The sequence below is a fragment of the Carex rostrata genome, chromosome 9 (assembly GCF_964058835.1).
Source record: "Carex rostrata chromosome 9, lpCarRost1.2, whole genome shotgun sequence".
NCBI classification, from domain to species: Eukaryota; Viridiplantae; Streptophyta; class Magnoliopsida; order Poales; family Cyperaceae; genus Carex; species Carex rostrata.
In genome coordinates, this window is record NC_135926.1 from 2104924 (window position 1) to 2132387 (window position 27464).

At 33.4% G+C, this 27464-nt stretch overlaps 2 protein-coding genes across 4 annotated transcripts; both read right to left on the reverse strand.

Annotated features, from left to right (window-relative positions):
* Window positions 1-9421: 9421 nt before the first annotated feature.
* Window positions 9422-12159, reverse strand: LOC144559645 (uncharacterized). Of its 3 annotated transcripts, none has more exons than XM_078308731.1 (4): window positions 11786-12158; window positions 11594-11650; window positions 10742-10956; window positions 9422-9784 (listed from the first exon to the last, which is right to left on the reverse strand). In XM_078308731.1, exons 1-4 carry the CDS (start codon window positions 12048-12050, stop codon window positions 9701-9703), a joined length of 621 nt encoding a protein of 206 aa, XP_078164857.1. In that variant the 5' UTR covers window positions 12051-12158; the 3' UTR covers window positions 9422-9700. The 3 variants fall into 3 exon arrangements, with proteins under 3 accessions (XP_078164857.1, XP_078164859.1, XP_078164858.1); XM_078308732.1 differs by lacking the exon at window positions 9422-9784 and adding an exon at window positions 9856-10088 and having other exon boundaries at window positions 11786-12159; XM_078308733.1 differs by lacking the exon at window positions 11594-11650.
* An 8196-nt stretch (window positions 12160-20355) lies between these two features.
* Window positions 20356-24639, reverse strand: LOC144559453 (DHHC-type zinc finger family protein). Its single transcript, XM_078308478.1, has 9 exons — window positions 24343-24639; window positions 24143-24256; window positions 23390-23704; window positions 23226-23294; window positions 23057-23128; window positions 22574-22702; window positions 21916-21996; window positions 21641-21823; window positions 20356-21405 (listed from the first exon to the last, which is right to left on the reverse strand). Exons 1-9 carry the CDS (start codon window positions 24382-24384, stop codon window positions 20713-20715), a joined length of 1698 nt encoding a protein of 565 aa, XP_078164604.1. The 5' UTR covers window positions 24385-24639; the 3' UTR covers window positions 20356-20712.
* Window positions 24640-27464: the final 2825 nt, after the last annotated feature.

Here is a 27464-nt window from a genome sequence, read left to right on the forward strand (position 1 = left end):
GTGTCACTACACCAAGCACTACAAATGGTGGCACTTACACGTTATGTGCCACTTATCTTTTATTTTGTATTAGCTAGACCTGAGCATACTGTTCAATAGAGCAATTCTGCATAAGAAAAATAGTTTGCAGTGTCAGCACGGCTTATAATTAATCAAAGTCATTTTGGTAGTTGGCAATGCCTTGAGTAAGCAACAATTCATCCCGCTTTGCTTTAGGATGTAGCGATGGCATCCAGCCTTACCAACCACCCACTTTCTCCCCCACAAAAAAGAGAGGTACACAAAAAATTAATTAGAGCCTAAATGAAAAAGCGAACGAGAAAATTTAAAAAATATAATCCTAAAAATACAATTTCTAAATTTTAAATGTTCACAAAAAGTGTTATGTATGCGGGCCTGATTCTAGGAGTATGCGGGGGGTGACAGGGGGGCGGCAGCCCCCTGTGAGCGATGTCTGAGACTACGAAGCAGTTTAGCTGGGATAATTTTATTTTCAGAGAAGTCAATTGCATGAAAATCCTTTAACCGACGGTCCAGATTAGTCAAATTACTCATTAAGATGTGCGGTCCAGATTAATCCGTTTTTCGCACCCTTTCAGTGGGTTTTGTATTTTATATATGCATTAAATCTCTCTGTAATTTGTTGTAACTGACTTTGAGAAATAGTGGATTTTGTTTGGCGAGCGGCCGTGGGTTTTCTTCCCCTAGAGGGTTTCCCACGTAAAATCTGTGTGTTCTGATTGTGATTCTCTCTTGATTTTCTTTCTTTCTGTGTTGTGTGATTGCTTTCAGGTACTCGTATTCTCAACAAAAAGTTCCCCAATTAGTTTTATTTTTTTTTAAATTAAAATTAGTATCTGATCTATTGGTTAGCCTAAAGGCTAAAGATAATGTTTTCTATGCGAGAGTAGGATGTATGTTCCAAATCCTCTTTTTATAAATATTTAAAGTTAGACGCTTGTAGAATTAATTAGGGCTACTACCTTATGGTTAGTATGGCTTACTAGAAATAAAATTTGTTTTGACCAAACACCTGTTCCATCTCTAAGTTCTGTTGGTTCTGTCATTATTGCATTAACTTCCTATTGGTGTAAGGCTAGATTAGATGATTCTTATTTTAAATTAACTTTAATTTTGCCTATGGATGTTTCATCTTTGCATCAGGAATGTCCATTGATAATAATGTCGGATTCAGGTACCCCGAGCAGTCCATTGAATTCAGAGGAAACCGACCCTGGTCATGGTTTAGAAGGGTCTGATTTATCAGACTATATTAGGGCTCGAGCTGAAATTGCAAATATTGATGCTGCATTTCAAACTATTGGACACCATGGAATTTTAATCCCCCTCTCTTCCTCTACTGACTCGTCTACTGTGGCTTCTAGCCCTTCTTCAATTGATAGTTCTGCTACTTCTTAGTTTACTTCTACTTACCTTTTATAGTCTTGTGATTAGTCACATTTGGTATTAGTTATGGCCTTATATTTTGTAGTAGTTGTCATTAGTTGCTCTGCACTTGTGTCCCTCTCTTTGTATGAACAATTATGTTTCATTAAATGAAACAGAAAGTTAGACACTTGTTTCTTGTCTTTATCTTACAAAAATACTAAATAGTTATGCACAATCTCATAAATGAAGGCTCGATTTTCAATTTTCCTAGAAAAAAATAATTAAATACTAAATTAACGTGTTAACCTCTTGTAACTTTCCAAAAAATTATACTTTAGTATACTCCAAATTTAAATTCTGACGTATAATTTGAAATATATGTAGTTTTGCCATTGATGCAAGCTAGCTAGAGCAACTTGAGATCCTAAAAACAATAAAGCCTTAGAGTAGGCATGGGTAATCAAATGAAATAAAGTATTTATTTGCATAGAAAGAGTGTTTCTCAATCAATGTTTGATATTACGAACTTAATTCTTGTTTTTCTTGATCCTCAATTAACATTTGGTATTCTGTCAATTCTTTTATTTTTTCATTCTCAATCTCAAGAAATAATATTTTCTCGGAATCAAATTTTTTTTTAAGCGGGTATTGCGAGACAACCAGAAGCAGATGGTAAAATACGAGGTACTTTATTGCTTTCAATTAGAACATCTCTTCCACTTTACATCTCAGAACGCGCATTTCTTTCTATTATATAAGATCTAGAAAAAAATGTGCTTTTCCTTCTTCTTAACCTTAACCTGAAATCAAATAAAAATATTTTATTCATTATATGTTTTTATTTTTAGAAAAAAATATTTTATTCAGCAGAAAAAAAAGAATATGTCATTTCATTTCATAAGCCTCATGCTAACAAACATATTTCCCAATGTAAAATGTGAAGGATGCCAAAAAGAGAAGCTAGGTGCCATGCTTTTGGAATTCGTATCGGATTAATATTTTTGTTTCTTAAGTTCTAATAGTCAATTTAAATTGTTCACGAGCTTTATATAAAAATAATTTTACAAAGTAAATTTTTTATTTTTTTATTTTAAGATAAATAAAAATCGCCAATTTTGAATAGTCTAGATCAAGTGATTAAAATTTAATTAACAAGAATATTTTTGTACGAAACACGTCAAACTGTTTAGTTTGTTTGAACTTTAAAAATAGAGATATTAATTCCTAATACACACCGTTATGCGCTATGCATATTAACATAGCCTAACTTATTAAAATAAAATCTCGGCAATTCTCTCTCCTGAAAATTTGCATTGAATTCGTTTTCCTTTTCTTTTTTTGGCTGACTAAACGAAAAAAAATTGTATGACCCATTTAGTAACGTGTTAAAAGTATGCTGTCGCGGTATTTTAAATGCTTAATTTACATTTATCAGTGGCGTAATATTCAGAGAATATTGATACCTACGTAACAAACAGCGGAGCGTAATCATAATATTTTTCAAATCTATGAACTTACAATTTTCCAATTTTTTTTATATATCTCCGAAAAATAAATAAAATTTTAAAAAATAACCAACTAGCTATTAAAATTGCAAAACTACCCAAGCCGGTTAACCAGTAACCGGACTCAAATCAAATTTCCGGTTAACCATTTCTCGGACCCGTTGAAATAGTCCGGTTAACCATTAACCGGAAATTTGATTTAAGTCCGGTTATTGGTTAACCGGATTTGTGCATTTGTGCATTTGTGCATTTTGCTTTTCTTTCTTTTTTTTTTCTTTTTTTTTTAAAACAGAAATTTTTTATTTTTTGTATTAAAATATTAGAAATGTTGAATATATTTCTTTAAAAATAGATGGAATATAATCTAATTTGATTTATTAGAAAGACTACAACAAATAACTCGGATCAATATTTTTCAGGCCGGATTTTTCGCGGCTGTAAGAAAAATTAATATATTTCTTTATGTGTTATTGGAAAAAAATAAAAATGTTTAGATTATGAGTTATTGATCCCGGTTCAAAAGTCACTTCTAGGTAATCCAGAAAATATTATGATCTTTCTAGTACATTTAATTTATAAAAAGTTGTATCTATTTTGAGAATTCTTTTTGAAAAACAATCATTAAATAAATTAAAGTTTTTGTTTTTTTTCAAAAATAGATACAACTTTTCATAAATTAAATGTCATAGAAAGATCACAATATTTTATGGATTACCTAGAAGTGACTTTTGAACCGGGATCAATAACTCAGAATCTAAACATTTTTATTTTTTTCCAATAACACATAAATAAATATATTAATTTTTCTTACAGCCGCGAAAAATCCGGCCTGAAAAATATTGATCCGGGTTATTTGTTGCAGTCTTTCTAATAAATCAAATTATATTGTATTCCATCTATTTTCAAAGAAATATATTCAACATTTCTAATATTTTAATACAAAAAATAAAAAAATTAGAAATTTCTGTTTTTTTTTTTTAAAAACACACAACTTTTCGGTTAGTGGTTAACCGGTTTTATTTCTCGAGTTCGGGAATCCACTAACCGGACATTTGTCCCAAATCCGGTTATTGGATAACCGGTTTGGGTAAATTTCGAATTTCAGTCGGGATTATGATATTTTTTAAAATTTTATTTATTTTTTGGATATAAATAAAAAAATCTGTACAATTTTCAACTAATTACTCCTTACAATAATCGATATATTGAATTTGAAGAACAAACAAAAGAAAGAAATAACTAAAATAACAATAATATCTAAATATCTTACAACCGCGACTGTATAGCCTTGAGCAGCAACTTGCAACGACAACTTGAAATGACCCTTTTATGTGGAGGATGAGTTAGAATTAGTCTACACTTTTTTCTGGATTAGATTTTAAAAGAGGATATTTGGGTGTAAGTTTTGATTGCATTGCTAGACTTCAGAATTAGGTAGGACTTTGACAGAATTTTACTATTTTAATTCTTAATTGTTTGTTAATATCAATAAGTATAACTTCCTTTTAAGTATGAACGCTTTATATAGGTTTATTCTATAGTCATATCCTGATTAATTACAGAAATAATTAGGTTTAATTTTTTTAAAACTAATAATTTCCGTGTTATATTTTCTATTATTTGTTATCTAATCAAGTCTTGTTATGTACTCTAGTGGATTAAACTTAATTTAATAGAATGAAAATTATAAATTTTGAATACTAAATCTAATTGATGATTAATTATAAGTATTTAGTCCTATCAACACGTCTGTGAATACATTTTTAGATACTTATTGTGAAAAAAATTCTTCTAATTGTTTGTCCAAATAAATAATTTCAGTTTCGGCAAAACTAAAAATATAATCGACTTCTAAAAGTCTTATAGTAATGAAATTCAAACATTATGAAATATAGAAAATAAGTATGAAAATATATCAAACAATTATTGCACACATTATTTAAAAAGGTAAGGTGCGACATTCAACTGAGCTATTTAATTTTACATAAATAGTCTATTCTAATGTACACAAATAAAAATTTACTGATTTTAATAGTATCTTAATCCTTCACCGTCCATGAATCCATGATAAATATCAGTCAAAAATAAAACTTAAATTGTAAGTTATTGTAATGTCTAAATCCCTTGAAAATTTGGATAGGCTATTTTAAAATGATAAGATAACTCTTATTTCTTATTATTATGTTTAATTATGGAATAATATATTGAGATGAGATGACAAAAGTTATCGTCTCATTTTTAAACTAAATTCAGGCCAGTTAATTTGCCAGAAAATTACTCAGAATGAGATTCAATGGACACAATATTTCAAAAATTAATTTGTGAAAAACACACTCGTGATTCGTGAAAATGCACGGAATGATTATGGCCTCCGGGACGTACATAACTAACCGACATTTTTATTTTTACCCAATTAAAAAAATAATTTAATAATAATAACCATGATCAAAGAACATTATTAAAACTACCCAAGCCGTGGAATTTTTCCACGGTCCCAACTTTTTTTTTTTTTTTTTACAAAACAGAATTTTTTATTTTTTGAATTGAAATATTAGAAATGTTGAATATATTTCTTTAAAAATAGATGAAATACAATATAATTTGATTTATTAGAAAGACTGTAACAAATAACTCGGATCAATATTTTTCAGGCCGGATTTTTCACGACTGTAAGAAAAATTAATATATTTTTTTATGTGTTATTGGAAAAAAATAAAAATACTTAGATTCTGAGTTATTGATCCCGGTTCAAAAGTCACTTTTAGGTAATCCAGAAAATATTGTGATCTTTCTAATACATTTAATTTATAAAAAGTTATATCTATTTTGAGAATTATTTTTGAAAAACAATCATTAAATAAATTAAAGTTTTAATTTTTTTTCAAAAATAGATACAACTCTTTATAAATTAAATGTATTAGAAAGATCACAATATTTTCTGAATTACCTAGAAGTGACTTTTGAACCAGGATCCATAACTCAGAATCTAAGTATTTTTATTTTTTTTCAATAACACATAAAGAAATATATTCAGCATTTCTAATATTTCAATTCAAAAAATAAAAAATTTTGTTTTGTAAAAAAAAAAAAAAAAAAAGTTGGGACCGTGGAAAAATTCCACGGCTTGGGTAGTTTTAATAATGTTCTTCGATCATGGTTATTATTATTAAATTATTTTTTTAATTGGGTAAAAATAAAAATGTCTGCATAACCAAGATAGGATATTCTGTTGTTCTAATAATAAAATTTTAATTTGACAAACAACATATGAAACGAGGTTATCATGTCGCATGTTCATTTAGTTAGATAATTGAGTAGAAATAATGTGTTCTTAAGTTCATCAAAGTGTTTGGAACCCGCCTAACTTACGAGTAATGCGTTTACATGTGAAAATTTTAAACATTCGAATTAATTTAGTATAAAGTTAATCAGTCAAAATTAGAAGGTTAATAAATTAATTTTAGTGCATTCATTTTTTGAACGTTTTTTGACCGCTTAACTTTATACTAAATTAATTAGAATGTTTAAAATTTTCACATGTAGACGCATCACTCGTAAGGTAAGCGAATTTTAACGATTTGAATTTGTTATTTGAAACCGATTTGATGGATTTTAAAGTTAAGCTCACCAAATACTTTGGTGAACTTAAGAACACCATAGTTCTACTCTAGATAATTTACCTATCCTAAAACTTTATGGTATTTATATAATTTTGCCAAATTTTGGTGATTTAGGCAAGCATCTTTGTTGATTCAGAAAAGGGATGTTTCCAGTTTTTTAATTACTGGAGACGATAGTTAATCATCAACAGACCGGACAGATCGATAAGACCGCTTTAAATGATGGCACCGCGTTCCCATTTCTCTCCTGTCGGAACTTCCCAAGATTCAAATAAAGAAATCAAAATTCCAAACCCAAAAATTGTGAGAATAATAAGAGTGAGTTCCAAGGAGAGAAAAGAGGAAGCTCGAAGGACACTCATCAATGTCGGAAACCGAATCCACCGTCATGGATCCACCTAAATCCGAGGAAACACCAAAGGAAGAGACCTCCTCCACCGTCACTGAGTCTCTGTCCTTCAACATCTGGCCTCCGACGAACCGTACTCGCGATGCTGTCGTGGTTCGCCTGGTCGAAACCCTAACCACCGACACCGTTCTCTCCAAGAGGTACGGGTCGGTTTCCACGGAGGAGGCTGAGGAATCAGCCCGTTTGATCGAACAGGAGGCGTTCAGCGCTGCTCAGACGGAGCATGAATCCAGATTCGGGTCCGGATCCGGATCCAATTCGGTGGAGGAAGGGATAGAGATTCTTCAGGTTTATTCAAAGGAGGTGAGCCGTCGCATGTTGGAGTTTGCAAAGAGCAGAGCGGAAAAGGCACCCCCCGCGCCAGCTCCGGCTGAGGTTGAAACCGAGTAAAAGATTTGCATCCTTGTAATGGTTCATACTAAGTATGCTCCCACCTCTAGCTTGTGTCTGTTTTATCTATGTATGAAGTCCATCTATCATGCATGTTAGGTTAGGTGGTAGAATTATTGTTATTTAAGTAAAAGAATCTATCTTTCAAATTAATCGCCAGATTGTTTCGTGGGAATCATGAAATGCCTTACTGATGAATTTAATATGGTTTATTTGGAAACTATTTTTCAGCCTATTACTATCAGCTCTTTTGGTTTGAATTCCAGAGCATTATTCAACTTGGATACCTTGTGTCAGTAGATTTATGTTTTGACAATTCAGTATTTTTTTTTCATGATGGTACTATTATGTATTATATTTAGTATTGTGTGAAATTGAGGTCAGTGCAGAATTCTAACCTTTCCCTGAAAGCTAAGTTTTGTTAAATGGAACATTTAAAGCTTTGTCAAGAGATAATCTTTTTATTTTCCCTTCTTTTTTGGAAGGAATGGTTATTTCATCATCAACATTGAAGAATTAGGTATCTCAATGTTGATGACATTGAAGAAAACCACATGCAAGTCATCAACATTGAAGAATTAGGTTACATATCTCATAGTATCCACTACAATTTGAATCCATATCGAGAGAAACACAGATAAGGATATAGTGATGTGTTTACTAGTATTGGTTGTGGTATTTTTAAATAAGAAAGACAATCAATTCAGTAGCCGACAGGGACTTGGGAATTTTTTGGATACATATGTGATTTTCTGAATATAGATACGGATCCTCTCATTACATTTTGTTTTCGCATTGGTTGTACGTAGTTTTAGTTCACATTTTATCTCACATTTCACTTGAAGCTGGAATCCTTTTTGCAGTCCACAAGAACAGCAATGATTTCATCATGCATGATATTGATTTGCTAAAGTATCGAATTCTACATTTTGGTGAAGCAGTATCCACATTAGCTTTTAAAACCTGTTCTCTGCTCTGCAATATATCCTTGTCAGTTATCGTATTATATATGGAATGCACAGCACTAACCATTTTCGTATCTTTGTATATGTATTTGGAACCTTAATTCTTGTGTAGTTGATCTTTAAAGTGAAAACCTTCAGCTAACCTTTGATTTTGATTTACTAATAAGTGAACCATGCATTTACTTTGGTAGCTTGTGCAGATCGAAACATTTCTCTTAGAACAATTTAGTATATACGAATAGTCAAATACTATTTTTTCTTCTAAAGTTTAGAGATATGATTTGAGTGATTTATAAGAAATCACATTCGGTGAATTAAGTCTGTTAATCTATATCCTGCGTTGGTTTTCAACTGTCCGTTCATATTTGATTCGTTATTGCTCGCACCATGTTAGAAGGAGATTTGGTCTACAAGGTGGCTGCCGGAAAATCATGAAATTTGTACGGGGCACAGGTGAATTACAAGTTTCAGCCGTACATTAATGAATCACGGCATATACGGATATACCATAATATAATAATAACAAGACGGAAGTTTCAATTTAAAAAAGAAAGAACTAATCTTTAATTTATCGTGCAAACTTAATATTGAGATTGAATGAACTACACTAATCCTCAATTGCATATATGATCTTGCTCGAGTTCTCATTAGAGTGGGAAAAATGGCACAGTGGAGCCAGCTCCATCACAGATCGATACAGTTACGGTACGGAATAACACAACATGCGTGTTAGTTACATGCCTGACTCGCACGTTCCGTGTTGTTATTATTTGTGTGCCGTGATTATCTTTTGAAACTTTGGCACAACACAGTACAGAACGACATGTGGTCACGCGAGTCACATGTAATTAGAACCATTAGATATTGATTAAAAACTAACTTGAGTTATGATCAATGGTCACGCGAGGCACATTTGGTCATAGCATGTTTTGACATGGCGTGACTCATGTGCTGTGACCACCCCTTGACAGTTTGGGCACGGCACGGCATGTGAAAAATTAACTTCATCACGACATGACATGACATGAAATCAAAGTCACGGTGTGTTAGTCACGTCACATCACGGCACGTTTTTTTCACACTAGTCTCATTTGTCCTTTGTCAAGCAACATCTTTTAATCATTGTATTAAAGAAAAGAAAAAAACTAGTACAAAATAAAAAAAAGTTTGACATTGTCAGTATACCGTTACAGTCAAAAAGTCCACTCGATCCTTATTCACATTTCCACAAAGGACCATAACAATAACCATCAGTTGACAAATATACACAGTAAAAGAAAAAAAAAAAGCAAAAGAAGTATGAATTGTACAAAGCCATGACATAAAAAATATAAGACCTCACTATTCATCCAGTAATTGCAGCTTGGAACCAAAATATTAAGAATGACTTTCTTGAGTTTATCTACAATGCAAAGGAGATCATCATATCTTCCTAACAGCAACCTCCTTAACAATAGACTTGATTTCATGTATAAGTGCTATCTGTTGGATCAGCTGGTTTATCCTCTGTGCCATAAAAAACAAATACAATATTGAAGTCATAAATAACAGCATTCACATCACTTGAAAGAAGCAAATTTAAAGAAATTCAAAATTTCAAAATTTGTCATAATGCCAAGTCTGCTGTAAAAATACTGACAGAGAAAATTCAAGCACAATTCTACATTTTGCTTAGTAGATTTGGCTGGAGGGGATACATTACAATAATAATAACTAAAAAGTTTATTTAGAAAAATTGTTTCATCAGCTCTTCTTCAGATATTGAACCCAGGTATTCGCCTATGCCATATAATAATGCCTCAACATATCTCTGGATCAACAATAAAATATAAAATAAAATAAAAGATTTGGTCTTTGGTTTGAAATATTAAACATAAATTAACCTAATTCACCTGAACATGAATCCACAAAAAACCAAATTATGATATAACATGCTACTGGGCTATATTGTTGAGGATGCATAAATTATGAATGCACTGTTAATGTGCACATATATGTACTGTTGGTAAGACTGAGAATGTCTTTCACAATAACTATATGCATTGTTCTAACTTTTAACAGTAATATAAAGTGCATAGCCTTTCCACAAGAGAAAGTACATGCCAAGGTTCCAAGATATCAAGGCAAATATATATGGTTGATTGATATCAGATAGTTACTAGCTTCAGTTCAAATGTCAGAAAATGGGAAGAAAAAAAAGAACAGAGGGAACCAATAGAAGTAAAATATTTAAACAAGAGATTTGTATAATTCGTTTTCTCTTTTCTAATCACTTGCTTTAGACATTAGCCCAATTATTAGATATAACCATGTTAATTTGGATGTCTTTTTGAAATTTTCAACTCTTCAGTCTCTTTAATGATCTATTCAGGCTTTGTTATAGCTCTTATAAAGTGAAATTATTAGAAAAACTTGGCAAGGAAAGTAATCTTTGATTTGTTAATCCAAATGAAGTAGATGTACCTGATCTTTCTCATGAAGGAGAATCATAAGCAGTTCTCTCTCCCTTTTATCTCTCTTTCTCATGTAAGATAGGATCCCAACTAAACCAAACAGGGTGGTCATGGTCCAAAACCCAATACCCTTACTAGCTATCTTGGATTTAATTACCTCCATGCCAGAGCTCCAAATCTGGCTAACTGAATCCGTTACAGGGCTCCTCACCACAGCCTTCTCATCTGTTCACATGTCAAATTTTTTGGTAATGTCAATAAAGATCTCAGAGTTGAGGAAGAAAATTGATTTTAAATCTGATTGTTTGCAAATCACACTCACAATTGCAAATAACACCTACAATTAGTTATAATTGCAGCGAAGAGCCTAAGACCCCAAAAAAACCTGGGTTTTGGAGAAAACATCCCACCATGGAACTGATTTCAGATAGAAACTCATAAAGTTAACCCTAAACTTTCGTGGTTACCAAACCGAATTATGTCATAGACACGATTGAAAAACTCACCAACAAAGCCTCCACAGAAATCAGTCAAAACTTATCAATACTTAAGACAACATACCTTCTCTGTCACACTAATTCAGCCCCCGTCTCATTGGCAATTTTTATAAAAAATGTTGGAAATCTAATCTAAATGTATATTATGGGATAAATGTTGTGTATTGGCAGATAGACTTAAAAACTAGTGCTATTTACGAAGCAAAAGGAAACAAATTTTCCAAATATAGGTTACTAAGATCATTCAATTTTATACTTGTACCAAATTGAAACCAAACATGAACTTTACATATGTTTGAGATAATCTACAAGCTAAAGGAATATCAAAGTCAAGAACAGAAGCTTTTGATTTCTTCAAAACATACCTATATAGTGAGATTTTAACTCGTTGAATTCAAGAGTTCTCTCTTTAACCTCAAAATCTACAAATAATGCAATTAAAAAAGCGAGGTTATTCTGAATTAGGTCTTGTAAGATTTCTATTGTAATTTGTAACAATGTTTTCTAAAAGGGCGAAATTTGTATAAAAAAACCAGAAGAAAAGGTATGCACATTACCCAAATGATCAGCCATTTCATCATGTTTCGTTTCTCCATCTACCTTCTTCTCCTCATCGGACTGCGGCTCCTGTTCGAAAACGAACGGATCTTTAGTTTGGATTAGGGTTTGACCGTTTTCTAATAACCCCTCATGACGGCTGGGATGAAAAACATCGTCGAATCCGTCGTCACTCGGAGTTCCACCGGAGGCGGCGACGGAGGGTGCGCCATCTCCGGACGGGAACGTGTCCCACCGACCTTCCCCCCACCCGTTCCCGTTCATCCGTGCACAGCAGCTAGAGAAACCTCAGCTTCAGGTTTTATTCGTCGAGAGAACACATCGTGCAAAGGAATGGCTCTCTCTTTTCTTTTAATTTAAATTGTATCTTTGACGAGGTAGCCTGCTCGGTTTTATTATTATTTTAAGCACAGTTAATTTTTTTTTTTTGGCAATCTAATTCTCTCTGGAAAGAATGAAAACGAAAACGATGGTTGCGGTGCCTTGGGAGGATAAACAGCAAAGACTTCTTTAGAGTAACTGGAGGCGGTCCGATGTGCATAGGACCAAATTCGTCCTATTTGATTTGAAGCCGTCTGATTCGCATCAAACTTTGTGTGGATAATATAATGATTTGCGTTGATCAAGTTTGTATGAATTTACTCGGTTCGAACGGTTCCGATCATAAATTAGCTCATGTTTGATTATGGACTAAAGTTAAAGAGGTCTAACTTGGTTATTCCAACTTAAGCCGATATAAATTATTTATGTTTGAAAGTTATACCTTGACTTAAATTATTTCTTATTTGATAAGAATCTGATGGCTTAAGACATGATTTGATATTACAAATTATTTTGTCCTACAAAATTTGTAATAACAATAATAAAACTACTCTTCGTATTTCTTTTTCTTTTCATTTTGATCGAGAGAAATTGTACAAGAAAATAAATTATGTATAAATTAATTCTATATGACTATATCTTAGAGAAGCACATTGTATTTAATGAATCTTATTTAATTAAAGTTATATGCATACTAATTTATTTGTCAAAAATATGTTAGGTTGATGACAAAAATTTTATTATTTTGTAATACAATTTAAAAAATATTTTATTTAATTATTTTTTAAATTGTATATTTTGTTGATTTAAAAAGTTATGCTATTTTTTTTTTTTTTAAATGTTGGTTTTATAATTGATAAAGTTATAGGTTTTCTTATACGTAAATGAAAAAAAAAATTAATTGCTTATTTTATATTTCTTAAAAAGTGATTAAACATAATAAAAATAATGGAAAGTTAGGCTTCACACTCAATTAAAATTAAACCACCTAGAGAGGTGGTTTAATTTAGGCCAATTTAGTTCAGCCTAAAAATCGGTTTATTTCATTTTAGTTCGACTCAATTAAATCACATTTGGTGGAATAAGTGAGACCTAAAGTTCTTATTCCACTGTTTAGTCCACAACCAAATATGACCTTAGTTAGTAAAGAAATGCTATTTTTTTATTTGAAGAAATGCTTTGAGATCCGTGTAGAACATATTTGAACGGTTAAGATTTTTCATAAATATACTCAAAGTTTGAGATATCTCAGAGGATTCGAATTCAGTACGCTACAAAGAAATGCTAACGGTGTAGCGTACTGAATTCGAATTCTCTGAGATATCTCAAATTTGAGTTATTCTGGAAAATCTTAACCGCTCAAATACGTTCTACACGGATCTCAAAGCACGAATAATACTGCCCCTGCGGTATCCACGAATAAGCACCGGACACGTCGGTCAAGCAAAAGTTGAGATATCTCAGAGGATACGCACTCGTAGCGTACTAGCATGTCACTGACATCAAAAGATATCTGGAATTTGCTCATTGGCGAAAATTTTGATAGAAATTAGGAACTGTTAGAATTGGTTGGCCGTAATTTGTTAATTGGAGGAATTTCAATAATTCATTGTACGTATCGATTGACGAACAAAGAAAGTGAGGTGTGATCTCGGTGTTGGATTCATGATGCTTTGTTCGTTGCTGTGAGATACAGCCACAAAAAGGATATTCCAGATTGATATTAAAATTGGCTTGTAAGTAAACTTTTATGTTAGCTTTTTTTATTATGTTTGAAATTAGTATATGCTTGTAAATAATTTTTATTATTATTATCAATATAATATATTGGCGCAAGCCATCTAACCTTAAAAAAAACAAAGATATTCCAGATTGGCCAGGAAAACCAGGTTCTCTAGAATTATTATTAACAATTATCTAACCTCCTATATGTTTAAATTATTATAAAAAAAACATGTTACATGTATAAATTGTACTGTTGTAACATAAAATAAAATAATTGGAGTGTGCAATTTCGTTTCATGTTAAAGAAAATAATATAAAATATAATTATGTAAATATTTTGTGAAAAAAATCTTCAGTGTCTATTAGTTGTTATTTTTCTTGATGCAGTCCAATTCAGCATTTGTATTTTCATTTTAAATATCGTAAGAAAAAGTTACGTTAAATTAAAACCATAGTGTCCAAAAGTTTATTAGTAACTATTTATGTGAAAGAATTCAAAATTGTATTTGTAATCTTTTATGTACCAATTAAAGTCTCGTGAGAACAAATTTGAGTAAATTATTACAGACTGCGTTTTTGTTGATCTTGCTTTTGTAAAAAGTTTGAGCTCTCGAGTGTTTTCGTGAGAAGAATTTAAAAGAATTTGAAAATTACATACATAATTTCCCAATATTTAGATTCATTTTGGTTCGCGTTATAGGTCATTCTAAGAAATAGAAGGATTTCAGGGAATGTGATGCCAAAGAATATCATTTCAGGGTATGTGCTATTACCATGTTTGGTTCGTGCGTGATCGTTGCTTCAGCATTCCAGAAAATATGTTATTCCTATGTTTGGTTCACACATATATTGCTATTGCAATGGCTATCGAGACATGCCTGATTTTTTTTATTTATATTCAAAAAATAAATAAAATTTTAAAAAATATCCAAATCCTGACTGAAATTCGAAAACTATCCAAACCGGTGCTCCAATAACCGGAATAGGCCCTTCTTTCCGGTCAACCAATTCCCAGATTTAAAGAAATGGTCCGGTTAATGGTTAACCGGAAAGGTTATTGATATAGCGCAATTTTAATATAAATTCGGTTAAGGGTGCACCGGTTTTGGTTTTTTTTTTTTTGTATTAAAATATTAGAAATGTTGAATATATTTCTTTGAAAATAGATGGAATACAATATAATTTGATTTATTAGAAAGATTGCAACAAATAACCCGGATCAATATTTTTCAGGCCGGATTTTTCGCGGCTGTAAGAAAAATTAATATATTTATTTATGTGTTATTGGAAAAAAAATAAAAATGCTTGGATTGTGAGTTATTGATCCCGGTTCAAAAGTCACTTCTAGGTAATCCATAAAATATTGTGATATTTCTAGTACATTTAATTTATTAAAAGTTGTCCTTCTAATTAACTCAATACAATATTTATGGTACTCATGTCTACCTGTATACGGCACTGTCACTGCCGCATACGGCCTCGCCTACGGCCTTCTGTCACTGCTGTATGCGATATAGACCACCCCGTAGAGCAGAGCTGCATACCGGTACTACTATTCCCTACGGATTACTTGGATTCGGTTCTTTGCGTATTTGAAATGTTCTCCGACTCTAAGGTCTGCTTGTGGGGGACAATTCTGAGTATCACATGATATAATGTAATTAAACTACTCATAACAATCTAATTAATTATATTCTCCTATTACTCGCTAAGTAATAACCCTAAACTCTATTCATTACAAGTAATAAATAAATTCCTAATTAAACCTTGAGATGCTATCTAATCTATGTCCTGCCAAGGGAGCCCACTGATCTCGAACCCTAGCCTTTGAACCGCGACCAGGCCTCGCTAGCCGAAGTGTTTATAGTACTTACATGTATCCCCTCTCACACCGAGGTACTGTTAGTTTGTAATAATCTAGAAGTCAATAATACGATAATTTATCATAAAGCTTTGTTCATGAATTGGATGATTAATATCATTTTGTTGCCTTGAGTATTATTGAATTTATGGATCATTTCGAGTTCATGACTGAAATTGTGAAACTCCATAATATAGATGATATATACTCTTAATCTTAAAAGGTCACTAACCAAGGTAATTAGCAGAAACACTAATTACCGCTATAAGGTTAGTATGTGGATTAAAATATGGTTAAGTTTTACAAACCATTTGACACGAGATGTCATTTTAATCACATAGATACATGTTCTAGGAACATGGTATTTGACAGACCCCGAATGAAAACATTAAATAGAATTGTGTTCGTGTCATTTATGTTTTTCATTCAGTGTCAAAGTTCTAAAGTATGAGGTATTTATCGTTCCCACTAAGAAATATATATGTGTGATTGCTATCTAACGCTGTCTGTAAATAGCAGTCATAACGGTAGCTTTTCTATATATATAGCTTAGCTGAGGAAGTGATAGTCTACCAAAAGTACTACTTGTCCCTCGTATCTCTATACGAGTCATAGCATCACTGGGCCCCTTGATAGAGTAAGATTATCAGCGCGCGGTATGATTACAAGAGTAATCATATTTGATAATATGCTCAAGATCAAGAAAAGATTAAGTTAGCAAGGATGACACACATCTACCTTGAAACTAATCTGATAGCTATGAGACAGAAGAACAGACACAAGTAAATTGTTTACTGGATCGTGATATTGTACAGTACAGCATCATCTGTGTAATTGGATGGTCATGATGTGTTGCCAGATGCCGCTCATGATTATAGAAGTTAAAATGGTTTTAACTCTGTTTACCAACATAACACAGATCCTATTGGGTCACACCATATAGGAATTAATCGGAGAATCTTATTTTGATTGATTATAAATTGGTTATGATCAATGATAAGATGGTTATAATTAATTATACGTGTTATAATTAAATTATAAATGTTATGTAAAAATAACAAGCAAAAACATTGGTTAATTTATAAACGTGTGTGACACGTTGTATAAAAGTTAACCGGTTAATTTATAAATGTGCAGGACACATTGTATAAATTATCGAAACAACAACAGCAAGAAAAATATATATAATTATTCAGAATAATTATACGAATATTATTTGTGTTCGGGCCGAGGGCATTCGGATCTTTTCAGATTCGACCTTATCCGCATGACACGTCATCGATCCTATCCAGATGACATGTCATCGATACCGAAACAAATAACCGAAAGAAAAATATATATATAATTGTTCATAATAATTATACGAATATTATTTGTGTTCGGGCCGAGGGCATTCGGATCTTTTCAGATTCGACCTTATCCGCATGACACGTCATCGATCCTATCCAGATGACATGTCATCGATACCGAAACAAATAACCGAAAGAAAAATATATATATAATTGTTCAGAATAATTATACGAATATTATTTGTGTTCGGGCCGAGGGCATTCGGGTCTTTTCAGATTCGAGCTTATCCGCATGACACGTCATTGATCCTATCCAGATGACATGTCATCAATCCTATCCACAAGGGAAAAATGGTCATTTCACACCTATGCCACCTTGCATGTGTAGAAGCATGGAGAAGGATGTGGAAGGGTGTGGAAGGGGTATTTTGGTCATTTCACATATAAAAGGATGAGGTGTCAATGGCATATCTTGTAAATAGGCCGAACTTGGAGGGCATTTTGGTCTTTTGCAACCGAATCTAAACACTATAAATAGGGGTGGAAGGGTAGAGAGAGAAATAGATATTCACATATATACATATGCACATTCACATGTATCTTTTCGTGCAGAAACGAATCGGTATTTTCTCTCTTTCTCGATTTCTCTCCCAAATAGTGTTTCGGTTGAGAAAAGAAAGTTATACGTAGTTGACGTATAATCTTGCGGGTTGTTGTGGAGAATATTTACGGGATCGATGAATAGTGTTTTACCGAATTTCGCGGTATGTCAGTTTTGCATATTGATGAAACTGAGCAACCGAAAATTCGTGTTTACGGGTTTTCGTCTTATTCCCGTGAATAGTGTTTTTGCATAATTCCGCGGTTTACGGTATTTCTGGCAGAAGAAATAAACCGCTCTCCGGTTAGTCCTGGTGGATAACCGATAGAGGTATCACACGTGTGATACTCCGAGTCGACTCCTTCCCTGGTGAGGCTCTACTCGCTCGGTCTGCATTCCAACTGTGATTTGGAAACAAGGTATAAATATGTTATATTAATCTATTTAATTTGTAAGTAGATTAAAGTTTTAGAAATCAATCATGGAGTAGATCTGTAAAAAAGGATTAAAAGGGTCCTTGCAATGAAAGACTTCAGAAGGAACTCTGCTTTGGTCTTTCCGGCATATCCCTTTTAATTCACGGCTTGAGTTAGAAGTAAAAATTTTTGTTTTACGTTATTTCCGCAGCTTAAGCCTAAACGGGTTTTGGTTACCGCGAAACCCCAAAAGTGGTATCCGAAAATCCAACAGGTACAACGACTTATAACATCTATTGGTATGTGGATGACACTAGACCATTTGTAGACAGAATTATGTATGCAATGACATATTTCAATAGCATTCTAAGTATAACGAAATTTCAAATAAACATAAAAGAAAAATAAATATTATAGTAAAGAGTAATTAGAATTCATTATATCCATCTCTAGAGAGGAGGAGCTTAACTACTCAAAGCCATGACAAAATAAAAGAAGTAATAAAAGAAAGACATAACCTAGAACCTAGAACACCTCTTCCTTAGAAGACTCCTTCTTCTTCCGCCTTGGACTTCGAGCACCTCTTCTTCTCCACGACTCCAAATATTTCACGCGATTATTCTGCTCTAAACTATGGACTTACACAACTAAAACATGCACACTAATTCCTATTACAAGAGGGGTCTATATAGCCTAGCCTATGGATGAGGAGTCATGGAGAACATGGAGATCATGGGAGATCATGGGTGCCAAATATAGCATAAAATGCTATATTTGGAGCGCTAAACTTAGACTTCAAGGCGAGACAATGCATGTCACATATGGAGATTCGTCCTTCTAGAAGGTTGTTGTCCAACGGCTGAGATTTAATCCAAACTAGACAGTCCACGGATTCAATCTGTGTGCCCCTACGGCATAGGCATTTATGCCGCATGCGACATAGCTGAGGCCGCAGGGCACTGTACTTAGCCGAAGTTCAGTGAATTTCGCCATATTGCATGTTGTGCACTTCGTGTAAGGTGTTTGCATACTTTATGTGTTGCCCTATTTTAACGCTATCTTTAGAATTGGCCTAAATATGACATTTTTGCTCCGTTTTAGGTCTAAATTCGCAACTTTCTCTAAAACCTGCCAAAACAGCTTAAAAACACATTTGCGGTGAATAATTCAGAAAAATAGATACTTTGCATACGCATTTTCACCATTTTCTGTACTAAAAAGTAGTAATTTTCGCTTTATATTTTGGCGTTATCACACCCCCAAGCTATATGTTTTGAATGTTTTCAATTGGTGACATTCTGGTAAACTGAATGTAATAGGTTTTTGTTGTAATTATTTAATAGATGCCTTTTTATGACAAAAAATAAAAAATAAATAAAGAAGGTAAAATACAATGTGAAGTGGCGGAAGAAAGAGGGAAGTTATTTAGGTTTGCACTGGAGAGATGTGCTCTTTCTACTAAAAAATATTAATTATAAAGATATGTCATGTGTCAATCAGATATTGAATAAATTGAATGGGGACATGACAATCCTGTCCACAGGGTAGAGGATTTGGTTCCATGAAAATTAGGGGAAAAAGTTCCCATAGTTACGTGGTAAATAGTTTTTAATATAGTTCGACTATTAACTATTATAAAATTAAATCATATGGTTAAAGATTATTTGAGTGAGCTATAGTAAGATGCATATCATGGATCGATCCGTATATGAGTTTAGAAATATACTTTTCATATAAAAATGTACTTGCAACTCAATTTTTATTTTTTTATAATTTGTTTACTATATTTTTATAAGTAAAAAAACACTACTTTTGCATGGTTCAGAATTTTCAAGTCAAGTGATTTTCTACCTATCTAAACAATAGTTAAAAGCTTCTAAATAAATTATGTAAAATTTGATCAGCAATTTATGAAAATTGCTTTGAACAATTTAAATCGACTATTTGGATTTTTAAAATAATGTTGCATTTAAATGCCATAAATTTTACATTTAAATGCATAACTTGTAAATTCGGTTTGAATAGTTTGAATTCATTCCTTGAAGCCTATTTGATAAATTTGAAATCAGTGCCACAAAGACGATGCCATAGTTGCTAGACTATACCAAGTGTAGAGTTTGCACATGACTCGAATTTGTTATGAGCGGGATTAAAGCCTGTTAGTATACCCTAATGGCAAATGAACTGGGCCAGGTATATTGATATCGCTTACTCTAATAAAAATGTGTTGAATTGTTGGCATTGTTCAATTATTCTTCCTTTCGCTTTAGAACAAGGTGAAACATGATAATTTTGCACCGAATGATTACAAAACAAAATGCCACAAACAAATGAAATGTAATTGGTTCAACTAGTATGCTCACAAGGTAAGCCTGCATTATATCAGATGCAAATGGCTTTCATTTCGTGCACCATATTCTTCAGACACACGAGCTCATACTCGCCCACACAAGCAAGGAGATGAACAAGTCAACAAGGCACCACATTAGTGCTTAGAAAGAAGTATCACCTTCACAAAGAACCATGAACAATAACAGATGAGCTACTAGCAGGAGCAATACAAAAGAATAATTACCTGCACCTCTAATGCAACTTTTCCCCTCTATACCAATCTAACCCAACCAACATCCCCTCAGCTCGTAAGCCACGAGCTTGTACCAGTTGTCAACCCAGCTGGTGCCCAATACCAACCCAGAATACACAAACCCAACACTCAGACTCCAGTACCAAGCGGCCCCCCTTCAGCAAATGCACCTGACTTGGCATCTGTCACAACCGCCCAGTTTGCGGACCGGTGCACTATTCTCGAGGGAATTCTGTCGGAATCTTCACCTCCTGATGCATCATATCCATCACTGGTCGAACGAGACAGATGTATACCCCTCTGAGCTGGCAGGGTCCCGGGTCCCACGCCACCTGGCACCACCATCTCCTCCCCACCAGACGAGGAAATCCTAAATGGGTGTAGATCAGGCGAGTCTAAACTGCTTTCTGGCGAAGACCCAAGACCTGTTTTCCTGCTTGGCTGGAAGGCACTCCTTGCCTCAAGCTGCAGCGGTGCGAGGCTTGTGGCCATCTGTGAGGCTGCATCATTATTTGACATACCAGAGGATATTTTTGCAAGGGGCTCCAGGGAAGGGAAACGGTTGCTGCTTGTACCACCTCTCTTGCTGCTTCTCTTAGTTTGCGGTTCTGCCGACCGTCTCATGACTACTGGCTGTAGGACCCGAGATTTTTTCCGCGCCTCAGCTGCAGCTTTGGAGACCTCTTCCGCATTTAGGCGGGCCAGTGCCCATGGGCTTATTTTGACATGGGGAGGTGGTTTTCTCTTGGTTGGTTCTTCCTCCTTCGTTCTCTTGCCAGCTGAGCTCACTGATGTGCCAGCATCAGGAGGTATAACATCAAACTGCAAAGAGAATAAATTGTGAGATTGTGTACCACTGTAGTATGTTATTATGAATAACTTTTTGAAATGAATTGTCATTTTTCTGCATTTTTTTTTTCTGTTGCTTAAGTTTTTGGGATCATCAATAATGGTCAGTACTAAATGATAGCAAAAGAATCAGGTATTGATGCTAATACTAAGCCAGTGCAACAAAAGGACTTTTTATGAGGATAAATCCATTTTATAAGAATTATACCTGGTCATCAACAAACAGACGGGGAGGGGTACACCAGGATCCACGGTGCAATGCGCCAAAAGAACTAGCACTGCTGAGTCCAGTGAAAGAACTCACTGGAGACATCTGTGGGCTCTGTTGCTGGCCCATGCCACCAGCCTCTTGCTCTCTCAAAGCTATTATATAGTCATATGTGCTTATTCCCTGTATAATATTTAAGCACATCAGTGGTTAAATTCTATCAACTTTAACAGAATTTACATAATGTGATAATTCAAATTATAATTTCCTATAACCTTCTTGATAAGAAGTATATGAAAGAAGAAAAGTTGAGCAAGTGGTAGTGTTGCGACCATAGCAAGCAAGGTGCATGACACCTGAAATTGATTAGGCACCTTTAGAAAATCACACAATGCATCTGATAAAAATGTTCTGTAGAAACGTAACACCTCAAAAAATATTAAAAATCACATAATATAGGTCCAGTGACTGCCAGATCGAATCCAAACCCCAAAGATTATATTCATTGTATGTACTAACTAATTAAATGCTCAATCCATGTTATTGGTACTAACCACCTCTAATGAACAAACCATAAATTTTCTTGCATCTACACCCAAACTTATCTTTCTTAAATTTTCTTTAGAAAAACAATGTCAAATTTCTCACATTTAGTATTCGAATCTAAATCCTTTACATGACACAAGTTTCATTGCACTTCAGGAGAGAGAAAACAGAATTCATTAGACATATGAGCCAACTTGTTAGCATATTCCATTGAGTGCATTGTTCTAATAAATGATCTGACACTTGGGTGTTAAATATCTCAAATAAAAAAGTTGTTGATGCAGTCTACTTTCAAATACTAGAAATCTTGGGTACAAGTCATATCAAAAGCCAAAGAAATTAAACAAAAAAAAAAGACAGACAGATGGCAATGAAGAGATAACTGACCACAACAATAACGAAAGGGACGAGGGAGAAGCTGCTGCCAAGCTTGGAGACAATCTCGACAGAGAATTTGTGGCGGTTGAGGAAGCAAAGGATCAGCACAAGCACCCCCACACTCCATTGCAGAATGAGCTGCATGCGGGCCCAGATTGAAAAGTTTGTGCCTGTCAATATTCACACCAGATTGAAAAGGACATGGAAGTCTGATGCTTTCTACCTTTACCTGTCTTACCCCCATATTTTTAAAAAGTTTATGTTCAATGGAAGGCGCATATCTCTGTTGGGTACATCCGATTTTATTGGTTTTTAAGGCTTAAGGACTAAGCTTCTAATTCGGGCTAAATGATCCTTAATCAGATCCAAGAATCAAGGCTGGCAAAATTGTACTGGTACAGGTATGGTAAAGTGCGTTCAGAAGCAAGCACCTTAAGAGAGAGCTACAGTATGATGCAAAAATAAATTAATGTCAAATACTAAAAATCTTACCAGGAGAAGTGCTGAAACCATAAGGGTGAAAAATCTTCTATAGTTTCTTCTACCTATGCAATTATTCAGCCACTGATAGATAAGCAAAAGAAGCACAAATTAGTGAAATCACAAGTAGCAGCATGTTGAATGATAATCATAAAGCAGATTCAAGAGTAAGAAGTCATACCCTGCAATGATGATCAAAGCCATCAACACACTTGTCACAAACCCTACAATGTTTGCTGTACTTCAACACCTGTATCATAGAAGTATGCCACTCAAATTAAGCTTCTGACATTTTTAGATGATAACTTAAAAGCAGATTATTTAAAAAATAATATATGCCCGTACCTCAACTTCACACAGGCTACAGAAGAATGTGCCATCTTCGCTCATGTGTTCTGACGAGTCTTCGGAAGCATTGCACCAATTGCAGAGGAGATTAAGTGGATAAAATATCAATAGAGGTACAGAAAGGATACTGCACAACCAAGATTTGTTTTCCCCATTAATTTGCAATTTAGATGCTGAGCTCCCCAGCTGTTTTTCACTTCCATGCAATTGCAACATGTGTTTGGCTTTTAGGTACTTCTTTGAGTTGAAAATTCCTGGATCGCCTGGATCAGTGGCAGCGCACCATATATACAGAAATATTACAGATGTAACCTGGAAAATAATAAATGTTGTATCATTTCCATGTGCATGTTGCAAATTCATTGTATTGGCTCAAACTAATTTCTAATAATGCAACTAGATAAAGCTAAACAGCCATGATCAAACTAACATTTATTTCAAATTACAAAACCAAAGAAATAAAAGGCCAATTCAGATAGTATAATCACATCTTTCTCACTCTTCTTTGGGACTCAAAGAGGGGAGGAATATTCGTAATCTTAAATAAAAGATTAACTAAAATTTCCAAGCCACATGCAGGAAGTTCCTTGTCAACTAATTTAAACATTGACTTAATTCTTAAACAAATCATCAGACTTTGGACTGTTAAAAATTCAAACAAAAATAAGGGCTTAGATCTAACCTAAAATGCGGACAGAAGTACAACTTGACCCATAAAATCAGAAAAATGATGGGAAACTGTTAGGTTACCAGAGGAGTGTAAAGCCCCAAGGCAATATACTGCAAAATCTTATTTCCAACAAACGGAACAAAGAATACATAAAAAGCGAAACCCAATGCGAGGAACACCGCTATTGCAACCACCTGAGGGAAGTTTAAAGAACAAAATCAGCGCATTTTACAGAAATTGATGCAGAAACTTGATAGAAACTGGAGAGAGAGAGGCTAACCTGTAAAGGGTGGTAAGGGAGCTGCCAACCATGCTTCCTCATTGTGTAAAATGGGAATGGTAGAAAAGAGGGAAAGAGGAGAGGATCCTTTTCTTTCCTCCTTTGTTTTCTTGCCTGTGGTAAATTTTGAGAAATGTAGCAACGCCGCAGCCCGCAGGAATGGAAGAGAGGGAGAGGGAGAGGGAGAGAGAGAGAGTGAGATTGAAAGCAAGGGTTTGAAGAGAGAGAGAAAGGGGGAACAGAGACCGAGACAGTGAAGCAGGATTTGTGGGAAGGAGTGGCAGCCGGGCTGACTAATCAGTAATCGCTGGTCCGTGAGCGTGATTATAAACAAATTAATAAAATGTAAAATAGAAAGGTGATTTTCTGTTTACATCCTTGGGAAGTTTAAAAATTTGAGATCTCTTGTAATAACTGGAGCCAATGAGGCAATGAAAGGTGATTTTCTGTTTACATCCTTGGGAAGTTTAAAAATTTGAGATCTCTTGTAATAACTGGAGCCAATGAGGCAATGACGACCAAACGTGATCTAAAAGTTGATGACATAATTGCACGAGATTATTTCTTGTATATATTAACATATATGAGTAGAACTTGGGTGTTCATAAGTTCACTAAGTTCTTTGGTGAGTCTAAAATCCGACAAATTGGTTTTAAATGATGAATCTGAATCATTGAAACTCGCCTATCTTACGAGTAATGCGTCTACATATAAAAAATTTAAACATTTGAATTAATTTAGTATAAAGTCAAGCGGTCAAAAAACGTTCAAAAAATGAATGTATTAAAATTAATTTATTAACCTTCTAATTTTGACCAATTGACTTTATACTAAATTAATTTGAATGTTTAAAATTTTCACATGTAAACACACTACTCATAAGGTATGCGGGTTTCAACAGTTCAAATTCATCATTTGAAGCCGATTTGATGGGTTTTAGACTGGAATTCACCAAGAAACTTGGTAAACTTAAGAACACCCTAGTTCTACTCAACATATATACAGGCCTATTATTTTTATATAAAAAAAACATATTTTATAGTTTTAATATTTTTATTATGTGAGATTATAATTAATTAATCAACAATAAATTATGAGTTGCGGTCAAAAATAGTACAATATTAGGTACAATTATATCTTTAAATAAAAGTAGACAACTATTTTAAATTTTTGATGTCAATAAATGTCAGTATTTTATTTAATACAGATGTTGAGTTTCCTATAAGTCGTAAATATGTCTTATATCCTCTTTTACACTATGATCAAGAAAAAATGGGCTCGTTTTAGTAGAAAAAGAATCGAATAGCACTATGGAGTTATTAGATTACATGCAAATGAGTTCGTAAATAATTTTTGTTTTATTTTTCACCAACTTCTTTATAAATAACGTAACAAAAATTTGTAAATATTTTTTATCAATGAAAATTGTGAGATGACAGTTGCCAATTCACTCTAAAAAAAATAACGCTCCCATTATCAATTGTTAGTTAAAACAAAAATTCAATCTTTCAAGGGTATACATGCAAAAGAAGTCAAATAAATGGTAACGGGCTACGGAGCTAGCGAGTCGGCGGATTGGGTTTTGCGTTCTCTCTGTCTAGTGAATCTCTTACAGCGGGAAGAGAGAGAGAGTGAGATATCAGAGTGTCGCCGTAGTGAGATATATCATATATGGTTGGTGTGGCTGAATTAATGAAGGAAACCAAAAACAGGTAGGTAGCTTAACTTAAATCTTCCCATTTTACCCTTTCCAGTTTTCACTATCAAATTTTTTTCCCTCCATTTGCTCCCCCGACTTTTTGAAAATAACAGCAACAGTGAAATAATAAAGTAATGAGAAAGGCACAGACTCGTTCCAAGATTCCCATGGCTTGTTTGGTGGCTTTCGTTTATTTCTATTCGAGCTTCTGTTCAACTCTTTTATTCTACGTCAATTCATCGTATATAAAAATCAAGTCAAGTTTGTAAGATCAGCCGTTAGCGGTCGTCGAACAGAATTTATTCTTTTGTGAACGGTGAGCAGTTTTTTCGCATCCATCAAGGCATAGATGGAATATTTATCGCCTTTTTCAGTGTTGGGCAGTTGGCGATTTATCTTATCATATCAAAATATAGGATAAATTTCGTCGTAGGTCATTAAATTTTGTTATTTGTCACGAATTGGTCACTCAAGTTTGATTTGTCTATTTTTAGTCACTCAATTTTATTATTTGTTTCAATTAAGTCTTTCTATACTTTTTCATTCAAAATCTTAACGGAATATGTATATTTCGATAGTATTTTGGATGGAATATGCTCATTATGTTAATATTTTGAAAGAAATGTGTATATTTCGTTAATATTTTTGACGGAATGGGAATATTCCGTTAAGATTTTAGATGAAAAAATATAGAGAGACTTGATTGGAACAAATAATAAAATTGAGTAACTAAAAAGGGATAAATTAAACTTGAGTAACCAATTCATGACAAGTAACAAAATTTAGTGACCTCCAGTGAAATTTACCCCAAAATATATATCATATCATATATAAAGATTATATTATTCACGTAACAAAACTTACCCCAGTGCCTGGTATCTTCCTTTTAAACATATTGTTTGGAAATCGAAGGCCAGCGGGCTAATATCTTTGTGATCTAAATTATTCAACATAATCTATGTATAAAATATATATTTGCATACTACATTTTACATATTAATTACTTAAAAAAATAAAAATATATAAAACATAAGAAAAATTGATCTATAAGCATTTTTCATATGGAGATTGTGTTAAACGGTCTAAATTGATCGTTTGAATTTTAAAAGTATAAATATTAATTCATAGTATGAACTAATATATATTGTGCGAGTATCATAACCTCACTCATCTAACAATGTTAAACGTATCATAAGTTCGTAACATAACTTAAATTTAAAATTAAATATTATTAACATGTTAATGATATATGTCGGGTACAACGCATGTAAGCAACAATATAAATTGCATATTTTACCGCTCATTACTTTTTATATATCTCAATAATTTAAAAAGTTATATATCCCATGATATTCAAACTGCACGAGGTAGGCTATCTACGTGCTCAAAGAACTTTACAATTTTTGAATCTCTATTGAATTGG

What these genes read in the sequence shown, in the direction of transcription:
- LOC144559645 (XM_078308731.1), bottom strand. Translation starts at nt 12,050, where the DNA reads ATGAACGGGAACGGGTGGGGGGAAGGTCGGTGGGACACGTTCCCGTCC. An exon ending in GTTAAAATCTCACTATATAG is followed by an intron (nt 10,957 to 11,593) that starts GTATGTTTTGAA and finishes ACATGTGAACAG; the next exon opens with ATGAGAAGGCTGTGGTGAGG. An exon ending in TCCTTCATGAGAAAGATCAG is followed by an intron (nt 9,785 to 10,741) that starts GTACATCTACTT and finishes TTTATGGCACAG; the next exon opens with AGGATAAACCAGCTGATCCA.
- LOC144559453 (XM_078308478.1), bottom strand. Translation starts at nt 24,384, where the DNA reads ATGAGGAAGCATGGTTGGCAGCTCCCTTACCACCCTTTACAG. An exon ending in GTAGCCTGTGTGAAGTTGAG is followed by an intron (nt 23,295 to 23,389) that starts GTACGGGCATAT and finishes TCTATGATACAG; the next exon opens with GTGTTGAAGTACAGCAAACA. An exon ending in GTCTGTTTGTTGATGACCAG is followed by an intron (nt 21,406 to 21,640) that starts GTATAATTCTTA and finishes TTCTCTTTGCAG; the next exon opens with TTTGATGTTATACCTCCTGA.